The sequence below is a fragment of the Anabrus simplex genome, chromosome 2 (genome assembly GCF_040414725.1).
Source record: "Anabrus simplex isolate iqAnaSimp1 chromosome 2, ASM4041472v1, whole genome shotgun sequence".
Lineage (NCBI taxonomy): Eukaryota > Metazoa > Arthropoda > Insecta > Orthoptera > Tettigoniidae > Anabrus > Anabrus simplex.
Window position 1 is genome coordinate 589,851,978 of NC_090266.1, and position 20,468 is coordinate 589,872,445.

At 40.8% G+C, this 20,468-nt stretch overlaps 1 protein-coding gene across 3 annotated transcripts in view; it reads left to right on the forward strand.

Annotated features, from left to right (window-relative positions):
- The window catches only part of Sin1 (SAPK-interacting protein 1), a 214,920-nt gene that overhangs the window by 134,654 nt on the left and 59,798 nt on the right, over positions 1 to 20,468 (forward strand). For all 3 annotated transcript variants that reach the window (XM_067140978.2, XM_067140980.2, XM_067140979.2), the window contains one exon: positions 4,960 to 5,136. In XM_067140978.2, coding sequence (XP_066997079.1) covers positions 4,960 to 5,136 — 177 coding nt within the window. The remainder of the gene's footprint in view (positions 1 to 4,959; positions 5,137 to 20,468) is intronic.

The following is a 20,468-nucleotide window of genomic DNA, read 5'->3' on the forward strand; positions in this document are numbered from 1 at the left end:
TCTTCGGAAATGATCTGTTCGGGCCTCCGTTTCAGTGGTTTCTCTTCAAATGATTGTAGACTGTTGGCTCTTCTTCTGAACTCTCTTCTATTGTGGATCATCTGCAATGTAATTCCAATTTCTTTCACATCCTTCTTGACCTCTTCTACCCAATTGGAGGCAGGCTTTAACCCCATGATGTATTTGACTATCCTTTTGGTCAGCTGTTTGTCATCCTTTCTTACTAGGTGTCCATTGAATTTCAGCCTTCATTTCTACATTGTGTCTGTGATCTTTTCAGTGTACTTGTAGAGCTCCTCATTTCTCCTTTTCTTCCAAGTCCCATCTGCAGTCTTCTGTGGTCCCAGAATTTTCCTCAGAATCTTCCTTTCCTTCTTTTCATGTTCTTGCAGCTCCCCTTTTTTATTTAAAATCAGACACTCTGAAGCATACAACCCTTCCAGTTTTATTACAGAGTTATAAATGTCTGATTTTAGCCTTGTAGGATATAGCCCATTTGTTATACCTGTTTGTGTTAGCTTGTAGGCCAGATCTAATTTTCTGGCTCTTGCCTTGTTTGCCTCTTTATCCAGTCGGTTGAGTTGGATCCATTCACCCAGGTATTTGAACATGTCTGTCCCTTTAATCTTGCCATGTTTTACCTCCATATACCTCTCACTTTGGTGCTTGTACTCCATATATTCAGTCTTTTTATAAGAGACTTTAAGACCCACTTTATTGGCAATTTCATGCAGGCTCTCCAGCATCTTCTTGGTTTTTGGCTAAGGTGGCAAGGTCACCTGCGAAAGCTAAACACTTGATTTCTAGGTTCTGTCCTTTCTTCCCCAGGTGTATTCCACTTATTCCTTCCAATTTCAGAGCTTCTTCCCAGGTTTTCATGATTTTCTCCAGTGCGATATTGAAGAGGATTGGGGATAATCCATCTCCTTGTCTGACCCCTGTCGCTATTTCAAACTGAGCAGAGATTTCTTCTAAGAACTTTATTTTCGAGATGGTCTCCATTAGTGCTAGTTTGATGATTTCTCTCGTTTTCTTGTCAATTCCAAACTCCTCTAAGACACTAAATAAGGTTTGTCTATCATGCCTTTATGAAGTCAACAAAGTGTACCCCAGTGTTCTGGCTCCTTATTGCTCTTGTTCTCAGAATGCTTTTAAGGTTGAATATCTGTTCCGCGCACGACGTCCCCATTCAGAAATCAGCTTGGTATTCTCCAATGAGGTGATCAGCTTGATCTTCAAGTCTGTTCAGCAGCACTTTAGAGAGTATCTTATAGGCGATTGGAAGTAGAGAGGTCCCTCTGTAGTTGTTCGGGTCTGTTTGGTTACCTTTCTTGTGGAGCAGGTGTATGAGCTCACATTTCCAGTCATTCAGCATCTTTTCAATTTTCCATATGTCTGCAATAAGGTGGTGGATTTTTTCTGCAATGATTTCTCCTCTGATCTTCAACATTTCTACCATAATACCATATTCACCTGCCACTTTTTTTGTCTTTGACCTCCTTGATTATCTGCTTGATCTCGTGAAGGTTTAGTGTTTGGAATCTGGGTTGTCGTAAATTTGTTTCTGGGAATCTAATCTCTCCAGAGGTTCTTCGCAGTTTAGCAGCGTTTTAAAATAGTCTGCTAAGAGCTGGCATTTTTCTTTATTGTTAGTAACTATACTTTCCATTTGTTCGCTTGAAGCAAAGACTTGGTTGTTGGTATCCCTGTAGCTCCTCTTTGAAGGTTCTTTAAAATTCCCTGGTGGTGTTCTTTTTTTAACCTCTTCTTCCATCTTTTCCACCCTATTTCTGTCATATTTGTCTTCTCGGCTCTTATGATCTTGGCCGTTCCCTTCCTTTCATTCCTGAAGTCTTCCCACTTTTCCTTAGTCTTACGTTTCCAGGATTTTAATCTTCTTTCAAGTGCTTCGTCACACATTTCATTCCACCACCTGTGCTTCCATTTTCTTGGAGGGTTCCCCAAACTTTCGGATGCTTTGATCAAGGATTCTCCAATCACTTCCCAGCTATTCATCTCTAGGTTAGACAGGTTTTCAAGATACTTATGTTTATTCTGCTTCATTGTCCTTGTATTGATTCTGGTCTTCTTGCTGGCTCTCGGTTTCAGTCTGTCTGGCTGGAATTTTAGTTTGATCTCTGAAAAATGGTGTTCTGAGTCAATGTTGGCGCTCTTTCTTGCTTTGACGTTTGGAATTTATTTTCGATTTCGGGCTGTTATTGCGACATGGTCGATCTGGAACTCCCCTAGCATCTTGTTGGAACAGATCCGTGTTTTCTTCTTCCTTGTGAATGCGTTGAAATATGTGGACATTGTTTTAAGACTGAATTGTCTACAGAATGCAGTTAGTCTTTCACCATTTTTATTTGTTCGTATATATGCTGGGTAATCCCCCACGATTGCTCTGTACTCCATTTCCTTGTGAACTTGAGCGTTGAAGTCACCGACCATGATTTTTACATGATATTGAGGGGTTTTGGAAGCTGCGTCTTCGAGAGTTTTCAAAAGTCATCCACCTTTTCTGGGTTTCTTTTATTATCTTCACTTATAGGAGCATGTGCATTGATAATTGTATAGGCTTTATTACTAGACTTGAAGGAGAGGAGCGGGATCCTCTCTGATGGTGAAGTGAAATTGATGATGGATTCCGTTATGCTCCTCTTAACTACAAAAGCTGTCCCTAGGATTGTCATGTCGGAGCTATTCTTTATCGTGGGTTTTCCCTTGTAGGTTCTGAACCTTTCTGAATCTATTGGAATTTCATCCAGATATCTGGTCTCTTGTAGTGCCAGTTTGAATCTTCTGCGTTGAAATTCTGGGAAGGTCCGACTCTTCCCTACATGATGTTCCAGGCTCTCCAGAATCTGACAATTTGGTTGCACCTCCTGGAGTAGTCTTTACTGAAAGTGTTTCCATCATGCCTAAAGTTGAAGATAATTGGGAGGGTGGGTATAGCCCACTCCTCAGAGCTAAAACTGGAGTTGTAAGACGCGGAGTTTATTTTAGGCCACCCTGTCCTGCAGAACAGATGCCTTTTGTAGCCATTCCCAACCTGGAGAACAGACGCTACATGCTGAATTTCAGTGGCATTTCCTCCACTGATGGGTCCAGCATCCACCTAAAGGACTCCTCTGCCCAAAAGCCATTGGTCCCCTAGGGGGTCGGGTTATTTTCCGCCACCTGACACTCGGCATTGAGACGCTGGCTGTACGGTCTACTCTATTACTGCTGCAGGGTGAGCCTGCCCAGACAGTTATAATCATGAATGAAGAAATTGCAGACCTAGAATTCTTTTTTTTTTTTTATCATACCAATAACATGCAGGTTTTCAGTGACACTAGGATGTGGTTGGGCTAAGACTGGGAAGTGGCCATGATCTTAATTAAGACTTTTGCCTGATGGGAAAATCGGAAACCAGAGAATACTCTCTTCAGGGCTGCCAGTGGTCGGATTCAAACCCTCCATCTCCTTAATACAAACATAGAGCTACATTACCTTCACCATGCAACCACCCCACTCAATACCTTGAAAGAATGGTAATGAAAAATAATATAATACTATAAAACTTATTGCCTCTTTCTCTGTTCATATGCTAGAACACCGAGCAAGTTGGCCTTGCGGTTAGGGTTGTGCAGCTGTGAACTTGCATTGGGGGTAGGTTTGAATCCCACTGTTGACTGCCCTATATATGGTCTTCCATGTTTTCCCATTTCCACTCTAGACAAATACTGGGGCTGTACCTTAATTAAGGCCATGGCCAATTCCTTACTGATCCTAGCCATTGTCCATCCTTGCGTCGCTGAAAACTTTCAATGTATTAGTGTGACGTTTAAACACTAGCATAAAAAAAAAATCTAGAACCACTTAAACAGAGCTGTCATCGTCATAAACGAAATTAACTCCTTCATTTCCTCTTACTCAAAGATACTTTATTTTGTCGCTAGTATATCATATTTCATTGCATCTCTGCCTCCTGTGCTTTCTTCTATTAATCCTTACCCCTCGAATTAAAATTCTCTGTGTTGTCTCTACTACTTGTATTTTAAAAGTAAATTTCTATCTTATATGACCTGTATTCATCTTTCATGATTTTGGAGATAGCACTTGCTTTTAAATGATGTATTTAGGCTATACACGTTTACAGCAAGCTATACTGGAGGAAATAAAAGCAATATATGCAATTTAAGAGAAATTATTTTGCATTTTTATATTATTGTTATTACTGTCGTTATCGCAAACGGATTGGTCTCGTTAATAATTTCACTGAGCAAATTATCGGTAAAAAGCAATTGTAAACTTTAATTCAGTCTCTGGTTTCATACCTCGCGGTAGTTTGTAGGCTGTAACCACTGTAAATGGCGATTTCTTGAAATCAGGATCTGTTGATTTATAATTGTGCCAACTGTCAGCATCAGGCACATGTTGGGTTATGGTACACAAGCCCACCATCGCCAGTTCACTTTTAGGCATCGTCAAATGCTATTAGGTATATTCATTAGGGCACAAGGAAGGAGTAGAGGTGCGAAAATACTGTGGTTTTGTGTGTTACCTGACATACAGTATACAACATTGAACAGTACACTATATATGACTAGAAGATCACATGGTGATCATGTTTGTTTACTATCACTTGAGCTTTCGTGTGTGTGAGTGGACAGCTGACGGCTACACTGCCATCTAAATAATGGATTTTTGACTGTCAAATAGTATCTGGATTCTACAAAGTTCCACGCTGAACCAAAAGATGGCAGTACAGTATAGCATTGTGTATTTCGTCGGCTAAGAGACGGCAGACGAACGGTGGGTGATAAAATGTCATGTTGGACCTCGCTCGACATGCGACTGGAACAGGAATATTGTAATGTCGGGCCTCACCTGACAAACGAGGGGTAAGGGTTAAAGTGGAATATTATGATATCTGACTGGTTCATTCATCTTTGTTTTATTTTATCTTTCTAGTGATAATGTGGAACGTTATGGTCTCTACATTGCCGAGGATGATGGTGAGGTGGACTGGGATTTTCCATGTCTAGATCCAAAGGAAACCATAAGCAAGTTTGGCTTTGCATATCTGGCTCTTGTGGAACGAAATACAAAAGACAGCCCAGAAGACAGTAGAACTGAAGATGGACAAAGGTTTGTGTGGGCTTTACTAGGATAACACTCAAATCTTTTTTCTGTGAAATTTGATGTGCCTATTTTAATATTTAGTGTCCCTGAACATAGTACTAAAATCTATTTCTTTCTATCAAACTTACTTTATGAGAAATAAGGTAGTTAGAATTAGACTTTTTTAAAATTATATTGCTGGACTGAGTGGCTTAGACAGTTTTGAGGCGCTGGTCTTCTGACCCCAGCATGGCAGGTTCGATCCTGGCTCAGTCCGGTGGTATTTGAAGGTGCTGAAGTATCTCAGCTTCATGTTGGTAGAGTTATTGGCATGTAAAAGAACTCCTGTAGGACTAAATTCCAACACCTCGATGTCTCTGAAACTGTAAAAGTAGTTAGTGGGATGTAAAGCCAATACATTTTTTTAAAAATTTATTATATATAAGCCATGTGTCACAGTTTTTATGGTGGTGTGGAAATCTGAGCTCCACTGTGAGTTCTTTCTTTAATAATGAATAATTGTACAAGGATAGCTGTTGTGACAAATTCCATCTGCTAATCAACTGTTGGTGGCTACTTATGCATGTGACGTCCCTGCCGGTCTATTGGCAGCCGCCTACGCGTTCACTCAGGTAGGAGGAGTTCATAGTGGGATGTTCCGATCTCCCTCGAATGTCTCTTGTGTAGGTGCTAGCTATGACCAGAAACAACAAGAATCGCGAATCCAGGGACTTCCACGGGCTTCTAGCGTCCGAAGTGTCTCGAAAGGCTGTCTGGCTGTGTAGGACATGTGAGACTTGCCAGTGGCAGTTCAGTTGGAATGGAGAATCCAGTTATGCTCTGTTGGTGAGGGAGCCTGTGTGTGAGTGAGTGTCGCTGTGTACGTTGATAGTCTGAGGTTGAGTAGACAGTCTGTGGAGTGTTCTCTCTATCGTGAGACTATTGTGTGTGGGCTGTGAATGGAGGACTTTGAAAGTGGCACGGAATTTAACTGTGGGATTGAGTGAGACTGTGTTAGTGAACGAAGACTGAGTGTGAATTAGTGTGACTGACCACTGAGAACTGGGAGAGAGCGTGAACTGTGTAATTGTGTGTTGTGTACTGTATCATGTAAGTTGTGGTCCTGGTATGCTTGTATGTTAGTGTGTAAGTAGTTTAGTAGATGATAACGCTACTGATTTCTGTATTTATTTATTTATTTATTTATTTATTTATTTATTTATTTATTTATTTATTTATCCCACCAACACGTAATAACTGGCATCAGAAGTGGGATAAACTGGTAGCATATATCATAGTTGGTGAAATCTGCAGTGAACAGAAAATGGATACTGAACCTCTCCAGGCTTTTCTCTTTAAGATCGCAAGTAAACTCAAGAATGAACTTACAGCCAACCTGGACCAACTAGCTCAGATGAACTGGAAGGTGAAATCAAATCCAATTATGACCAATACGTTAGCAAACTGAAATCTGAACATAAATCTAGCCAGGACTGACTCGCTATTGAACTGGAATTTGAGTCAGGAGGAATGTAAGAGTGAACCGGAGGTAGATTGATGTGAACTGAAGGCTGGACAGTTAGTAAAAACATGAACTGCACTTTCTTGAAACGATAGTGAGGGGTGAATGTCGTGCAGGACGAGAAGCGGTCCGAAGTAATTCCCAAGGTTGTGGAGTCTGAAGTTCGAGACTCGATGGCGGAAATGATTGCCCTGCATGAGAGGACGATGGCTGTGGAGACCCAATTATAGCCCACCAGCAGTGATGGTGGCTTCACGTGGAAAGCCCATATAATAACGGGACCACTTCCTGGGGAATATGCCGGAACCCGTTCGAGACCATCTGCATGGACAGTGGAGGAATGGCAGAGGAAAGAGCAGAACACCCGATTGCCAGACTATGTGTACAGAAGATGGAGGTACTGCACGGCCCCCAGCCATATTCGACCTACAATGAGGTTGTTGGAGTCCCCAACGAGCATTGTGGTGACCACCGACTGAGAGCCTCCTCTCATGTCCAGCTGCAGGAGGAGACTCAGCGCGCTGATGGAACGCCACAGGTATTCGCCGCTGAGAAGTGTGACAGTGGAAGTGCCACCCTGGAATCAAACCCAGTGCGAGGCGGCTGATAGCTTCTGCGATAAGCTCTGCGGTGGCGAGACCGTCCAGGGATGATGTTTGGCAGGGAGCAGAACCTCAAGGGGGCTCTGACGATGGCCCCACAGATAAAGGAGACGAAGGTGACGGCACGGCTGGAGGGACTCCCACTATGAGACTGCATGATAATTGAGTCCGACCCGACGACCCATGAATGAGGGTGCCACTTGACGAGGCCACTTGTCCTGACACGGAGGTGTGTACCAGTACAAACATGACACAACAGAATAAGAGGGAACCCAGACCAGCCAAGCCTGAGTTGTATGAGCCCGTCACGTGCGTTGCGCCGGTGGACAACAGAGGCTATAGGCTGGTTATAGATGGAGGTATGAATGAGAATATCACCTGAGCTTCGGCTGCTGTGCAAGGACCTGTGGATTGTTGTCAACCGGAATAAGGACATTACTGACTGGACCCAGCAGATCCCCCATGGAGATGCATTGGCCACCCAATAAAATTGTTTGGCACCACATCGTAGAGCAAGGCGAGAGATGACATACTCTGAAAGATGGGACAGTGTGGCATGGGCCTAGCGAGCTACTCCGGCCTCGCCCACCAGCAGTGCCGTCCCCGCTGGGCTCTTGGTCGCCATCTACGTGTTCACTTGGGAAGGAGGAGCTCGTAGTGGGATGTGCCAGTCTCCCTCTATTGTCTCTCATCTAGGTGCTAGCAATGACCAGAAACAATGAGAACTACAAACCAAGAGCCTTTGATCACCAGAGGCTACCACGGTCTTCTAGAAACCGAAGTCTATCTGAGGGACGTCTGCCTATGTAAGACACGTAAGACTTTCCAGTGGTGGTTCAGTTTGGTTCATTTGGAACGGAGAGTCCAGTTGTGCTCTGTCAGTGAGTGAGGGCCCCCCCCCCTCTCCTCTCTCTCTCTCTCTCTCTCTCTCTCTCTCTCGTCATGGAGTTGTCTCACAATTACAGTGTTGTGTCTCGGGCCAGTTGCTGTGAGTGAACATCGTGTCTCTGGGGCAGCATGGAAGAGATCACTGGATATCAGTATCGGTCAGTTGATGAAGTCAAAGGGGAAATGAGGACAGCATACATCATACCAAGCTGTGAGAGTGTCATGTGCGGGCTGTGAACTGAGGACTGTGAAAATGGCAACAAGAGTAACTGTGGGACTGAGTGAGGCTGTAAGTGTTAGTGAACAAAGACAGAGTGTGAATTAGTGTGGCTGAGAACTGAGAGAGAGCGTGTACTGTGTAATTGTGTGTTCTGTACTATGTTGTGTAAGTTGTGTTCCTGGTATGCCTGTGTGTTAGTGTGTAAGTAGTTAAGTCGATAGTTAATAATTTTTTAGAAGTTAAGTGCTATCGTTTTGTGCTCATTTATTTACCCCGCCAACACGTAACAATGTACTTTCGACAAAATGTTACAACTTGTGTTTTGGGGACTTGTTAACAGTTCTTCAGTCACTTGCACATAGCTCTCATTATTCGTTCCCCTCCCCTGCCCTAATTTTGGAGGTTTTTTAAATGAAACCCATCCCCCTCTTGTCAACTTCATTGAGTGTGTAGACTTTTTGGATGCATATTGCAGCTGGTTAGATGTCTGCCTCTGGCATCCAATTCACTTAGTTAGCAAGTGGCGAAGTTTGGGTTTGTAGCCCGCTCTTGAACACAACCACGTAAATTACAAGATAATAAAAGAATATTAACATTCACTTACAGAACAAAATAAATAACAAGCTATGCTAAATAAGTTTGAAAAATAAATGATAAGGAAAGCAAGCAGTGCTCAGCAAACGAAGAGAAATATGAAGCATAATAGGAAAAATGTAATTAGAAACAATGCATCATTATGGAAACAATAAAGTGCAATAGGAAAGCATAAGCATAATGGAACACTGTACACATACTACACATTATACATAATAAAACAAGCATAGAAGTAAACGGTGACTTACTTAAATTCTGTATGCATTAATTAAAAGCTGGATATTATGCAGATACATGCTATTACACTAAATAATAAATAATATTCCTCATATTAATTAAAGGGATAAAGAGAATATCTTAGTTGTAAAATCACAATGTTACTACCTTACTTGCTATAATTGCATGCATTCACACATCCTAGAAATCAGCATTATTCAGATGGAAATCTCTGCAAGCAGTTTTAAATTTGATGTACGTTTTACAGTTCCTGAGATCAACTGGAAGTGTATCCCAAAGTCGCAGCACAATCACAACAAATGACCTGTTGTACTTAGATGAACAGTTGTCAGAAATAGCGAGGGAGGGCTAGTGAAACTTCTGTCACAATTTGGCTTTTAGCCAGGAAGGGGCTTAGGAACTAGGAGTTCAATGCCTATTGCAGTTTTATAATTTGCTGACGAGTTGCATCAACATGGCCTACATCACAACAGTCAAGTATTGCTAGCATCAGAGTCTGGAGAATTTTTATCCTCTCATCTTGTGTCAAAGTGTCCTTGTGTCGTTCGAGTGGATTTAGTGTTCCACATATCTTTCTACAGTACATGTGTTTCTTATATATGCAGACCAACTCAGGAGTATGTCAGTCATACCAAGGTTCTTCACTATTTTCTGGAGTGAGATTACAGTTTCATTTAACTTCACTGTAGGGATGATATAGTTTTTACACAGAGCATTTATTAATCCCTGTGAACTGATTTTAAAAATATGGGTCTTTTTGCCGGTATCGAGAGCCAGGAATAATGGCCGAGAGGATTCGTCGTGCTGACCACATGACACCTCGTAATCTCACATCCTCAAGGCTCATTTTATTCACAAGCGATGTGACAGGTAGTTGATCATTGCAGGAGTATATGATTATAAATTCAGATCAAATGAAACACACGTCGCAGTAAAGGGTGCCCAAACAGTCGCATCAATACACAGTGTAACCCTCTCTGGCAGTAATACAGGCATGTATTCGCGCATGCAAATGATCATAAAGTTGCCGAATGGCATCCTGCGATAGATTGTGCCAAGCATCTTGCACCATTTGGTGGAATTCGGCAATGGTTCTTGCAGGCTCTGGAGAATACGTAAGTTCCTGCTTCATCATGTCCCATATGTGTTCAGTTGGCAAATGATCCAGTGATCTTGTTGGCCAGGGCAGTTATTGCACATCACATAGAGCACATTGCGTTGCAGCAGCTGTATGTTGATGCACGTTGTCCTGCTGAAAAAGCACATCACCTTCCTTGTAAGAATTGGCAGTAGCACGGGAGCAACAACTTGTGCAGTGTAGCGGGCACGGGTTACGTTACCCTGCAGAAACACCAACTCTTATCACGAGTTGTAACTGATGGTAAATGCACTCTGGAACAGGCCACTCATCAGGTCTACGCCATACCCGTGTACATCCATAACTTGCATACAGGCAGAACCTACTCTCGTCATTGAAGACAAGAGTGCCATTACCCTTTCCAGTTGATTCTATCCTGACACCAGAGTAGCTGTAGTTGAGGGTGTCATGGTGTCAGTGGCACCCTGGCCAGAGGCAAACGTGATCGTAATCCGGCTGCAAGCAGACGGTTCACAATGGTCATTGGTGACACAGCAGGTGCACCATGGGACCGGATTTCATTCCCGGTTGATGTTTCTTTGCCCACTGCTGCTCGCACAATGCGTCAATTTTGATGTGCATCTGTACTATGCGGATGTCCAGAACCTGGTCTACGGGTGTGGGAATGTTCCATAGACCACTGCTGAATGTAGTGGCACACGTGTAGCAATCCATTGACATGTCCATCCAGCTTCCTGCAGGCTCACAATATGACCCTGTTCAAATGGCTGCAGTTGTTCAACAGGAGCACATACTCATCGGCAGGGCATGATTGTACCCTAGAATGAATATTATAAACGCTGTTCACCTCTAACCTCAGCACAGTTACTGCCTGCAGAGTCAAACCAGAGTGTGAACGGACAAGTCCCCTGAGTGCCATCTGATCACAGATATCTGTGACAAATGAATCACTAACAACCCGTCATATGCACATATTATACCCTGGTGCCACTGAACACAGTCCTCGAGGATGTTGCATTTATTTCCCGGCAGTGTACAAAGTGCATCCGCGTACAATTTGATACTAACGTATCCAGAGAGACAAATTATTGGGAGCGAAGAAAACATCTAATTTCTTCCAAGGTGTAAAGAAAGTAAAGTACAAAAATTTTGGGCCTAAACGTTCTGGAGTGGATTAGAGATGAACATGAAATCTATGATGATGTTAGACAGCTTCTGCTGCCACTTAGGGGATGCTGTGAAAAAGCAGATGAACATGATGCAGACTTGTCCAGCCATCATCCCAGGAGGCCTTACTTCAATTTTACAGCCATTCATAGACCATGTTAGGAGGTTCAGTGCAAGTTGGATGGTAAAGGAAAAGCCCAAAACAACAAAGAGCAGCATAGTTTTGCATCACATGCCATTGCAGCTAAATCACACCTGGATATCTGCTACGTAGACATTTTGAAAGCTTTCGATTCTGTAGACCATACTCTGTTGCTCCATAAACTCTCCAAACGATTTAATATACATGGCAGTCTTCTGACCCTTGCTGGCTTCCTACGTAACCGTTGGCGGAGAGTGGTAATATCAGGCACTTCATCCTCATGGTTACCAGTCACCTCCGGTGTCCCACAAGGCAGTACTCTTGGCCCCTTGCTGTTTTCTTTGTTTATGGACTATCTGCCGTCCGAACTCAATGAGACAGCGTATACCCTACTCTTTGCTGACGACTGCAAGATATTTAGGGAGATCAGGAATCCAGCAGATGCAGCTCTGCTACAGTCCTCACTTAACTGGTGCCGTACTTGGAAACTTATCCCCAATCCACAAAAATGCATCCACATGACCATAACACAATGTAAATCTCCTCTACCGACATCATATTACCTACTCAACAAGCCCATCACCGTAGTTACACAACAACGTGACCTAGGTGTAATATTCGATACAAAATTACAATTTAAGACCCACATAGAAACATATACAACCATACATACATACATACATACATACATTATCATTATAGACTGTTATGCCTTTCAGCGTTCAGTCTGCAAGCCTCTGAGAATTTACTAAACGTTGCCACAATCCTCGATTTGCAACTAGTGTTGTGGCATCATTTAGTTCTATACCTCTTATCTTTAAATCGTTAGAAACCGAGTCTAACCATCGTCGTCTTGGTCTCCCTCTACTTCTCTTACCCTCCATAACAGAGTCCATTATTCTCCTAGGTAACCTATCCTCCTCCATTCGCCTCACATGACCCCACCACCGAAGCCGGTTTATGCGTACAGCTTCATCCATCGAGTTCATTCCTAAATTAGCCTTTATCTCCTCATTCCGAGTACCCTCCTGCCATTGTTCCCACCTGTTTGTACCAGCAATCATTCTTGCTACTTTCATGTCTGTTACTTCTAACTTATGAATAAGATATCCTGAGTCCACCCAGCTTTCGCTCCCGTAAAGCAAAGTTGGTCTGAAAACAGACCGATGTAAAGATAGTTTCGTCTGGGAGCTGACTTCCTTCTTACAGAATACTGCTGATCGCAACTGCGAGCTCACTGCATTAGCTTTACTACAACTTGATTCAATCTCTCTCACTATATTACCATCCTGGGTGAATACACAACCTAAATACTTGAAATTATCTACCTGTTCCAGCTTTGTATCACCAATCTGACATTCATTTCTGTTGAATTTCTTACCTACTGACATCAGATTAGTCATCGGAAGACTAATTTTCATACCATACTCATTGCACCTGTTTTCAAGTTCCAAGATATTAGACTGCAGGCTTTTGGCACAATCTGCCATTAAGACCAAGTCGTCAGCATAGGCCAAACTGCTTACTACATTTCCACCTAACTGAATCCCTCCCTGCCATTTTATACCTTTGAGCAGATGATCCATGTAAACTACAAACAGCAAAGGTGAAAGATTACAGCCTTGTCTAACTCCTGTAAGTACCCTGAACTAAGAACTCATTCTACCATCAATTCTCACAGAAGCCCAATTGTCAACATAAATGTCTTTGATTGATTTTAATAATCTACCTTTAATTCCATAGTCCCCCAGTATGGCGAACATCTTTTGCCTCGGTAGCATCCTGCTTCATGAATTTACCGAGCTCAGAACACTTTAAACATATACAACCAAGGCTATGAAATTACTAGGCATTCTCTATCGCTGCACAGAAATTTCTGACCCCATTGCTCTTCGTCACTTCTTCCTCACGAGCATTCAACCTCTCTTAAACTACTGCTCTCCGATTTGGACAACAGCTGCCCCCTCCAATACTAAGCAGTTAGACAGAGCAGTGTCCTTCTTTGCCGCAATTGTAAGGAATAGAAACCGCAAGCTCAGAAATCTGTCTATGCAGCAGGTATTAATGGCAATCAATATGTCACCACTGCACATCAGGCGACAGGTAGCTGACCTGAGTTTCCTCCATGGGATCTTAAATGGACATTACCGCTCGGAACACCTTGTCTCACTCTTCTCTCTCCGTGCTCCTTCCCACTCCACCAGAACAAAAGACTCTCCACATTCCCCACACTCAGCATTCAATACTTCAACAATCTTTCCTAATCCGCCTCCCAACACTCTTCAACAATATTAATAGGGGACAAGAGCTTGATATAGCATCAAAATAAAAGCATATTCGAGAGGAGTGTAAATAGTCTCTTAAAGATAAGTTGATGTGAAGGGATTATGCAGTCATATTGACCCACGACGACTGGCTATGAACATGTACATTCTCATGGTTTTCGATTTGGACAGTTATTAGTAGGCTTTGTACCTGATCTTGTTATATTTTGTTATGTTTGTTATATTTTATTATGAAAGTTTAAGTTTGTTAAATAGTCTGTTGACAGTGCAAGTGATATTTGCTCAGTGTAGCTATATCTTGTGCTTCTTGAATAAATAAATAAATAAATAAATAAATAAATAAATAAATAAATAAATAAATAAATACATACATACATACATTATCATTATAGACTGTTATGCCCTTCAGCGTTCAGTCTGCAAACCTCTGTGAATTTACCAAACGTCACCACAATCCTCGATTTGCAACTGGTGTTGTGGCATCATTTAATTCTATACCTCTTATCTTTAAATCGTTAGAAATGGAGTCAAACCATCGTCGTCTTGGTCTCCCTCTACTTCTCTTACCCTTCATAGCAGAGTCCATTATTCTCCTAGGTAACCTATCCTCCCCCATTCGCCTCAGATGACCCCACCACCAAAGCCGATTTCTGCGTACAGCTTCATCCATTGAGTTAATTCCTAAATTAGCCTTTATCTCCTCATTCCGAGTACCCTCCTGCCATTGTTCCCACCTGTTTGTACCAGCAATCATTCTTGCTACTTTCATGTCTGTTACTTCTAACTTATGAATAAGATATCCTAAGTCCACCCAGCTTTCGCTGCCGTAAAGCAAAGTTGGTCTGAAAACAGACCGACGTAAAGATAGTTTCGTCTGGGAGTTGTCTTCCTTCTTACAGAATACTGTTGATCGCAACTGCGAGCTCACAGCATTAGCTTTACTACACCTTAATTCAATCTCACGTACTATATTACCATCCTGGGGGAACACACAACCTAAATACTTGAAATCATCGACCTGTTCTAGCTTTGTATCACCAATCTGACATTCAATTCTGTTGAATTTCTTACCTACTGACGTCAATTTAGTCTTTGAGAGGCTAATTTTCATACCATACTCATTGCACCTATTTTCAAGTTCCAAGATATTAGACTGCAGGCTTTCGGCACAATCTGCCATTAAGACCAAGTCGTCAGCATAAGCCAAACTTCTTTCTACATTTCCACCTAACTGAATCCCTCCCCGCCATTTTATACCTTTGAGCAGATGATCCATGTAAACTACGAACAGCAAAGGTGAAAGATTACAGTCTTGTCTAACCCCTGTACGTATCCTGAACCAAGAACTCATTCTACCATCAATTCTCACTGAAGCCCAGTTGTCAACATAAATGCCTTTGATTGATTTTAATAATTTACCTTTAATTCCATAGTCCCCCAGTATAGTGAACATTTTTTCCCTAGGTACCCTGTCATATGCTTTCTCTAGATCTACAAAACATAAACACAACTGCCTATTCCTCTCGTAGCATTTTTCAATTACCTGGCGCATACTGAAAATCTGATCCTGACAGCCTCTCTGTGGTCTAAAACCACACTGGTTTTCATCCAACTTCCTCTTAACGACTGATCGCACCCTCCCTTCCAAGATGCCAGTGAATACTTTGCCTGGAATACTAATCAATGAAATACCTCAATAGTTGTTGCAATCCTTCCTGTTCCCTTGTTTATAGATAGGTGCAATTACTGCTTTTGTCCAATCTGAAGGTACCTTACCAACACTCCACACTAATTTTACTAATGAAGCCATTTCATCCCTGCCTTCCCACTATACTTCACCATTTCAGGTCTAATTTCATCTATTCCTGCTGCCTTATGACAATGGAGTTTTTTTTACCATCCTTTCCACTTCCTCAAGCGTAATTTCACCAACAACATTTTCCTCCTCCCCATGAGCTTGGCTGTTTGCAACACCACCAGGATGATTTCCTTTTACATTGAGAAGATGTTCAAAATATTCCCTCCACCTGTCCAGTGATTCCCTGGGATCTATTATGAGTTCACCTGAATTACTCAAAACACTGTTCATTTCATTTTTCCCCTCCCTTCCTAAGATTCTTTATTACTGTTAAGAAAGGTTTCCCTGCTGCTTGACCTAGCCTTTCCAGCTTATTACCAAAATCTTCCCATGAGTTCTTTTTGGATTCAACAGCTATTTGTTTCTCTGTTTCTTTCATCTACGTACAAATCCCTGTCTGCCTCGGCCCTTGTTTGGAGCCATTTCTGATAAGCCTTCTTTTTACGTTTACTGGCTGCTCTCATTTCATCATTCCACCAAGATGTTCGCCTTTTCCCATCTTTACACACAGTTGTTCCTAGGCATTCCCTTGCTGTTTCTACTACAGCATCCCTGTATGCCACCCATTCACTTTCTATATCCTGAACCTGCTTACTGTTTACTGTTCGAAACTTCTCACTAATCATATCCATGTACTTCTAATTTCCTCGTCCTGGAGATATTCTACCCTGATTCGTTTGCAGATAAATTTCACTTTTTCTACCCTATGCCTAGAGATACTTAGTTCACTACAGATCAGATAGTGGTCTGTATCATCGAAAAATCCACGAAAAACTCTTACATTCCTAACATATTTCCTGAATTCAGAGCCTGTTAAGATATAGTCTATTATGGATCTGGTACCTGTAGCCTCCCATTGGTAGCGGTGAATAGCCTTATGCTTGAAGAATAAATAAATAAATACATAAATAAACAAAATTGAGCTACCCACCTTTCATGTAATCTATGAGTGAATCGTAAGTGGGTGGGGACTGATCACTCCTAATATCATTGGAAAATGATTTAAGGAAACAAGAATCTCTTCTGCTCTGGTAAGGGGAGAGTGAAAACAAGGATTTGGACCACCGATGTGACTACAAAAGCAATGATGATAGCGAAGTGGCCTGAAGTACAGTTGTACAAAAATAAGAATAAATTAATTTTTAATAGTTATATTAAGATATTTTATAAAGGTCAGTCTGTATTAGAACCAAATGTTTGGTATTTTAAGCAGTTTTCACACAGCCTTGAATTCATTGTCGAGCTTAGTCATGTGTAATATGTTCCCGACTCTCTTACTAGTTTTAACAGTATAATCCAGCATTTAAAATAAAAGATCTGAAAATTAATATTCATTAAATAAAATACACAATCGTCGGACCTTGTACTCACACTTACTTCTTACCTGCTTACTTACACATACGTTATTTGATGGGTGCCAGCTAGCACTCAGTGCAGCAATAATAGAATGAGAATCTTGACTCTCTAGGGTGTGGGGTAATAAGCTTACTTTTGACAACATACCATATAAGTTCTGGGAAAAGGAGATTGGCGTTCGGTTTCCCCATTAAATTTGAGGAAAAGAAATTTTACTGTTTAAATGAAAGGGAAGATTAATTTGATAGAACAAAATATATTCTTGAAATTGTATATAAAAAAATAGTAAGTCTTGTTGCGATAAAACAGATGAGAATAAGAAATTATGACATTGCAACTGAAAGAAACTAGGCATGAATTTGAATTCTTCTTGACCGGACATTTAACAATTTTATACGAAATATATGCCTCACAGGTTCACTTGACTGTACCTTCAACACTTTGAGTGTAATTACAGCGTATTCCGTTGATCTGGTGTTTACTGTAGATGTGTCACGCCTAATTTGGTGATGTATCCATGTGACTGCTTCTTCTCCATATCATATGACTTATTGGTAAGTCTGTATGGTATGACTTCATTGCAAGTGTATGTCCGTATCTTCAACTAAGTGACCCACTAACTGTAGCTTCACTCTCTCAATGACCAATGATTAATGACCGACTGAGGCCTCTCCATCTCGTTCAGTTAATCGCCAACTGTAGCCTCTCCTTCCAATAGAATAATGACTGACGCTACAATATGCAGCCACCTTTTATAGACGTTGGTTGACGCATCTACGTAATCTCCAGAAATAATTATGATCTACTCCCACCTCGCGACAAATATTACACAGTATGGCGAAATCCCCTGCGACACCCAGTAGGTATCTCCAGAACGTGAGCTCAGTGCTAAATACGCACGATGACATAGCGATGACCTGGCAGAAAGGCCAGCAGTATTGCACAATGTAGCAATGTCACATCCAACGTCTGATATATAGCAATTCTCACTGTAAATGTTTTTAGTGTTAATCTACACAAACATATATATGCATACATTTAACTACGATCACGCAAGCGACAAGCATTGCAGAATTGAATTGAATAATACTTATAATACAATAATAGTAATCTCACAGATAAAATAATAATAATAATAATAATAATAGTATGGACATCATAATTATCATAATAATAATAATAATAATAATAATAGTAATAATATCACATATGTAATAATAATAATAATAATAATAATAATAATAATAATAATAATAATAATAATAATGATGATGATGATGATGAAAATACAGATATCATCTTGTAACGGGATTTGAACTGTTACAATTCGCCTCCCTCATAAATAATCGAAGAACAAAGAATTGATTGATTTATGAACAAAATTATATATAACACTGACACATATAAACACTTTAAATGAGTATACAACAATAATTTTCTTTTTCAACATCCATACCTTTTATAAAATATCGCAAATTTGAGAATTTTTCTCGCACATTGTCATTGTAGATAACTGTCCAGTGTCCCATTCTCTCCCTCTCGTACAATTCTCGAGTACAGCACTCAGTTTAACACATACAAATAATTTTAAATGAATGTACAACATTCTTCTTTTTTTTAACATATCAAAACTTTTAGTGAAATATCACTTATGTGAGTACTTTCCTCGCATATGGTTATCGTAGATAACTGTCCAATGTTTTGTTCTCCGCTTTGTCATACAGTACATGACAACGTAGCACTTATTCTTCCAATACACCAATACGACACGTGGTTCACATGCAAATTCACAGATAGTTTTATTTTGCCAGTTTCTTACAAAAATTAATCATCTTACTAATATCACAACAAATCTCATTTGAAGTACTTCTTCACATTTATAATACTAGAAATACAGACAATTTCCCTTCCTGATCTTTCAAGGAATATGCACACTTCCCGATACGGTTCACAATAGTGAAATACCCCTGATACAAAAGAAAGAATTTAGACATATTTCCCGCCTCTGCAGATGATGAAAATGGAACTCTGAGTAGCACTCTGTCACTCAAACTGAATCAATTTTGCCCTTATTAACTTACATATCACAATAGATCACATCCTTCTTGGCAACAATAATTAAAGAATCAGTACTATGGCTACAAGATGGTTCAGTTATTCCGTAATCCAGCATAATGTTTATTTGTTCTAAGACGTCACTAGCATATTTAAGTTGAATGGGGTACTTACCTCCCACAAATGATGAATGGTCATGTACAACAAATTTATGTTCATATACGTGTTCTTCCTGACTTACCACTAAATACACCTCGATGTTTACCTAACATCGAACACTATTGCTCCTCCTGTAATTCACTCAAATTACCTCACGTCGCTGCCTCATACAGACTATCCCTCGGATCCTGGTCACATAGACACGTGACACACATCACAACATTTCCTCTCACTAGGAACACCTTCACTTACCTCTCTTATATCTTTAATAGAACACACGTTACCTTACCTCATCAGACCCATCATAACTTACACTTACTTCTTTGCTAGTGTTATCCCAGAACAAACACACACTACCTAAATCAGAGTCTATTCTACCTCCATGATTTGCAACCAAGTCAGTTCCTAAAATAATTGAGTACCCAAGATTTGGTACAACAAAGCATGATTGAAACTTACAAGTATCTTCAATCGTGATTAGTACCGCTATCATCTTTTTTTACTCGCTGTGACTTACCCAACAGCTGTTATAATATCTAATAGTACCTTCACTCACCTTTTTCGTATCACAATTTCTATCGTCGGAGTTACTACCTCACTACTTACAGTATATTCTCAGTATTACAAGTACTTACATCACTTAACCGATCACTTCTTACGTCTAACTTACTACTACCATTAATTACTTCATTATCTACGACTATGTCATTACTTAAATATCTCACTTAACATTACTTAGGTCACAATCACACTATAGTCTTAAATCTATTTTCACTACATAACTACTTATACTACATACCTGTTCATCTTCTACCTTGAGCCTGTCCACTTAACTTACCCGATTCCCTGTGCGTTTGGAATACTCTGGCACGATAACCACCCCTGAATAACATTCATATTTGGCCAATCATAATCCCTCTGATAACTCAAATCCATACGCCTCCCATCTTCTGATTCTCTCTGGTTAGTCTTCTGACCCCTATCACCATTGACACAATCCTCAGCTGATAATTACCTCTCCTCTGATACTCGGCTAACCTTTTTTCCCCTCTCTCTACTATCCTACATTTCCCAGCCATCATGCGCTCTCTCTCGCGCCCCTGTAAACATTCCTCCCAAAGCCTGTCAATGAACTTCTCTTTAAATTCTCCTAAATTACACATATTATCCCAGTA